Raw genomic sequence first — 5002 nt, 5'->3', positions numbered from 1 at the left:
AGAGTTTCTTTCTGGTTGATACAACCAAGCATTTGCTTTCCTGGTGGCGGTCTGGGATGTTGTTTCTCAGCTCTTGGCTCCGGACCGTCTATTGCTATAACGCAAACTTGAAAGGGACCATGGCTGACAGGATGATTGATGACGGCGGGTGACAAAGATCAAAGGATCAACAGGCACCTAAGGATTGACATGGACAATGCTGCCCCTAGAGGCCAAAGTACAGCAGGACAGACAGTGATATAATCTGTTGAGAAGGACTGCCCCATAAATACTGTGATTTGTCAAAAGTCTAGATGGGATGGCACTGGGGTTGGGTTTGGATGGTGTATGTTTGAAGTATAAAAGGACTGAACAAGTCCAAGAGCTCTCTGTATCTTGAGCCACATGGCTCTCCACCATTTTGAGCCTGACGATACAAAGCCTCGGAGAGAGCTTTTCGATAAGTATCTTTGATATTCTGAAGTAGAAAAGATGTAGCTGGATAGCCGCACTCCGAATTATTCAACTTTATTTCAAAAATGTAATTAAAATCATAGCATCTAGGCTGGTAAACAGACTAACTGCACAGCCGCTGACATGTTTCACACCGAACACGGTGCTTAGTCATAGCTATCTTTGATATTCTGATATGATGCTTTTTGTTGGCATATGTTTGTAATATCTATTTAGTATTTTGTGTCAGCATTTCCTATTTTCTTGGGAAATAAATAAGACCTTGTTATTAAGCCGTGTGCTTTGTTTCATAGCTAACCTTGTATTATTTTTTTATATCAATAGTAACATGTGGTCAGAGTTTTAATAGACTAGCTAACTATAGGAATAGACATATTAATACATAGGTAAAATAATATTTATTATACCAATTACTTCAGTTTCCAACAAAAATATAAAAGTGCAGAAACTTTTTAAAGACCCCTCGTATATATCCCATAGTTTGTATACTCTATAAGTTTCACACAGACTAAATAATGTACCATAATATGGCCTTTTTTTTTATCAAAGAAATGTAGCAGAATACTTTTTGACCTAAATTTACGATGAAAGATTATTGATTTGCTAAACTTTATAACAGAAACAAAAAAAAAAAATCTGATTTAAATATCACCAATAGCTCTATCTGTTTTTTTTTTAAATTACACACACACACACATATATATATATATATATATATATATATATATATATACATATATATATATATATATAAAATAAATTTGGGTACAGTGTGTAAAAAAATTTCCTGGGCAGGAAGGGGGTGAAACATTTTGGTCTTGAAGTGGTTAAATGATGCAGTGGCATGCTGAAAACAAAAGAAACCTCCAAGAACAGACCAGTAGTGCCCTATAAGATTGGGCAGACTCATTCCTGATCATGTTTTCTGGCAGAGATTTCCCAGAATTCTGTCCTGTATGCAGGAGACATGCATTTCCAGGACTGTGAAAACGACCGACATTGATAGAAAGCGAGGAATAAAATAACCGTCACCGATTAGCACCCCTGTGATAGCTTTTGGCAGGTGACAGGTCCTCTTTATGGTCTATTACACCCTCCAATGTCTCTCCTGACCTCCAGAGGGCAGAGGAGAAGCTCTGAAACTGGAAGTGATGAAATCATTATCACTTCTGGATTAAGTCATCCCAGAGGAGATCGCAGAACTGTTGTTCCTCCATCTCCTCAGCATGATTACGTCTTGGACACTTACCACAATCCCGGGCTCCCGGGAGAACTGGGAGAGCCTGGAAAACCCTGCAGGCAGTGACGGGAGGAAGGATAGTCTGTTGCAAAAGTGAATGGACATTGTAAAGCCACCCAGATTACTTTTACAAAACAGCCGATCACCGGTTTCTGTGGCCACAACCTTAGTATAACCTCTTGTTTACAGGTCGTATATATACAGATGATGGTCAGCAAGGGGTAAAAGGACAACTGTCATGAGAGAATTATGGGGCTGCCTTTGCTATACTCTTCCTTTGAGAATGCTAGTTCCCTGGCTGTCATGTCTATGCTTTGGATTTGATAGTGCCCCAGTGTTTGAGCTGGAACAAGTACAAAGCCGGGTAACTAGCATTTTCATAAGGAGGCCCGCAATGACAGCCCTCATACTTTTCCCAGGAGTCACCACTTCTTCCAAGCATTGTCTGAACAAAGAAACCAATCCTACTGACTGTCCCTGCGATGTTACCAGACTCTGGGTGGAGTTCTCACATCTCCCGATTCCTCCCACTTATCTTTATACGTCCTCTCCATACATATATCCCAGCATGGAGGGGCTCAGTGAAGGTGGTGGTGAAGGTGTGGAGGTGTCGGATCGGGTCACACAGATCATAAAAGGAGATCCGCCCGGCCTCATAATCCAGATCTATCCTGACTCTGTTACTGGAGAGATTGGTGGGTAAGAGGATCTCTTTACTGTCATGTATCACACAATACTGATTACCTTCCCTGTCCAATACCCAGGACTTGTTATTATCTCCAATCCTGGACTCTTCTCCTCTCCTATCTATACTGGGGTAACACATTCCGACTCTCAAGCTCTTTGAACCCCTGACATCCACTTCCCAGTAATGTCTCCCCGAGGAGAAACTCCGACTGCTCATCACCTGAGGATCATCCTGAAATCTCTCTGGTGTTTGTGGGTGATTCTGTTTTCTATGTGACCTGGATACAGTTTTCCTGTCATCTGATATCTGTAGATATTTATGAGCTGTGTTTCCATCCAGTAATATGTCTGCAGCTCCCTGTATATAGGAGTATACATTTACCTTTGTTATTATATCAGATAAACCTGTGTGTAAGACCCCCGCCACATCCAGACCCCCTCCATCATGGAGGAGCTCCTCATGTCTCTCTCTGTCCTCATTATCTCCATCCTCAGTATCACACAAGTCACCTGTGTCTGATTCCTGTAAGACAGTCAGTGGATCCGTCACGTTACACAGCTCCTCAATGTGACGCAACTTCCTGGACAGCTCCTCCTTCTTTATTTCCAGATCCCGGATGGAGATGGAGATCCGCTCTGCCCTCCCAGAGATGTCCCTCAGGGCTCTCTTCTCCAGGTCTTCCAGACGTCTCCTGAGATCTCTAAACAGGGCAGTGACTCTCTCGGTGTCACCAGCGGCTTCTTCTTCTACTTTCCTCTGGTGTTCCTGCAGACTCTGGACTCTTTCCTCCATCTCCACTTTCTTTGTCAGAAGTTTCTGCAGAACATTCCTCAGCGTCTCCTTCTTCTTCTCAGAAGCCTTATCCAGCATCTCCATTTGGTGTCCTTGATGTTCTCCAGTCACACAAAACTTACAGACACAGGTCTCATCCTCAGTGCAGTAATACTCCAGGACCTTCTTATGGACGGAGCATTTCCGGCTCTCCATGGACAAGGTGGGGTCACATAAGACGTGTTCTGGGGACTTTTTGTGGACTCTCAGGTGTTTATCACACAAAGAAACCTCACAGAGCAGACAGGATCTAACAGCAGGTACAGGAGAGTCCACACAGTAAGTACAGAAGACCCCGGACTCCTCTTGATCTGGCTGAGGAGACAGGAAAGTCTCTGCTATGTTACGTAGTTTCATGTTCTTCTGCAGTGCAGGCCGATCCGGAAACTCCTCTCTACATTCAGGACAGGAATATCCTCCAGACCCCTCCTGTGTATCCAGCACACCATCAATACAGACCCGGCAGAAGTTGTGACCACATATCAGCATTACAGGATCCGTATAAATGTTCAGACAGACGGAACATTCCAACTCAGCTCTCAGATCACCAGACGCCATCGCTGACAGCAGAAGAGAAACGAAACTGAAAGTCTCTAGACTCGGTTACAACTCGTCTGCACAGGGCGAGGCTGAGCTCAGCTCTCAGGTTACTTATTCAGAATCTTTTCGATGTCAGAATAGGACACACACCCTTGATTGTTTATGAATAAACTCATAATTAATTTTAAAGACAAAAATACTTTTTAATGTTTTCTTTCTTAGCTTGGATTGTCGATAAACTACATGAATAAAATAAATGCTTAAGAAACAATATAATTTTTATTATTATTCAGGATTAATAGAGCTCCAACAAGGTGTGCCGTGATTTAAACTACAAAGGGAGACGATACAATAACAAAATAATGGAAGACAAGATAAATAGGAGGACCTGCTCACAGGGGCTTTCCATAGAGGAAGGACAAGAAGTACGGAAGGTAATACCTGTGTGTCAAGGATCATGGATGGAGGTCTCATGGGGTATATGGTTGGGGGAGGGTGGAAGATGCACAATGTATGGCAGTCTGTTGCATTTATCCAAAATCATCCAGCGCACTGACAAATTATTGTACAAACCCCAAAAGTTTCACACCCCCCCCCCTCTTTCCTGGCCTGCCAGTCTGCATGCTCGAATAAGGGTCTGGTATGGTTTTGGGCGGGACACCACAGCATTTTTTACATTTTGGTGTGGGGTTCCCTTCAAAATCCATACCTGACACAAAAGGGCTTGGTATGGATTGGGGGTTCTCCTGCCATGCTCTCAGTGAATAGTGCCGTGTGCAGGCCAAATGTGTACATTGGAAATGAGGTGCACTCTGGAGGTCAGTGGGTCAGGTAAGTTTTTGTGGCTTTTCCCCACCCTTACATAGAAGCATGACAGTGATTGACGGTGTGACGGGAATCACTATGGGTGAGGGGCTGGTGGAACCCAGAATCCCTTGGAGAGGTCGGGGAACCCTTGCTTCAGCTCCCCATGCACCTCCTATGTCTAAGTCACCCTGTGTCTATTAGGGGCACAGGATGACCAAGAAAATAAAGGACATTAAAGTGGTTGTAAACCCTTACAAACCACTTTGACCTACAGGTAAGCCTAGATTAAGGCTTACCTGTAGGTCCAAGCAATATCTCCTAAACCTATATGGTTTAGGAGATATTTGCCCGAAAACGGGCACCACTGTCTACGGTGCATGCGCCGTAGACAGCGACGCGCAGGCACACTGAGCGCGGCATTCTCAACGACGGAGCTGCCGCGC

At 43.8% G+C, this 5002-nt stretch overlaps 1 protein-coding gene across 1 annotated transcript; it reads right to left on the bottom strand.

The window, feature by feature from the left end:
• Window positions 1-1152: 1152 nt before the first annotated feature.
• Window positions 1153-3815, bottom strand: LOC143961820 (E3 ubiquitin/ISG15 ligase TRIM25-like). Its single transcript, XM_077471152.1, has one exon. It carries the CDS (start codon window positions 3768-3770, stop codon window positions 2202-2204), a length of 1569 nt encoding a protein of 522 aa, XP_077327278.1. The 5' UTR covers window positions 3771-3815; the 3' UTR covers window positions 1153-2201.
• Window positions 3816-5002: the final 1187 nt, after the last annotated feature.

The sequence above is a fragment of the Lithobates pipiens genome, unplaced genomic scaffold (genome assembly GCF_037356315.1).
Source record: "Lithobates pipiens isolate NorthernLeopardFrog02 unplaced genomic scaffold, aLitPip1_a1.2 Scaffold_8, whole genome shotgun sequence".
Classification (NCBI taxonomy): Eukaryota; Metazoa; Chordata; class Amphibia; order Anura; family Ranidae; genus Lithobates; species Lithobates pipiens.
The sequence above is the reverse complement of the archived record's forward strand: the minus strand, read 5'-3'. Positions and strand labels throughout refer to the sequence as shown.

Coding starts and splice junctions, on each gene's coding strand:
- LOC143961820 (XM_077471152.1), bottom strand. CDS start 3,770: ATGGCGTCTGGTGATCTGAGAGCTGAGTTGGAATGTTCCGTCTGTCTG.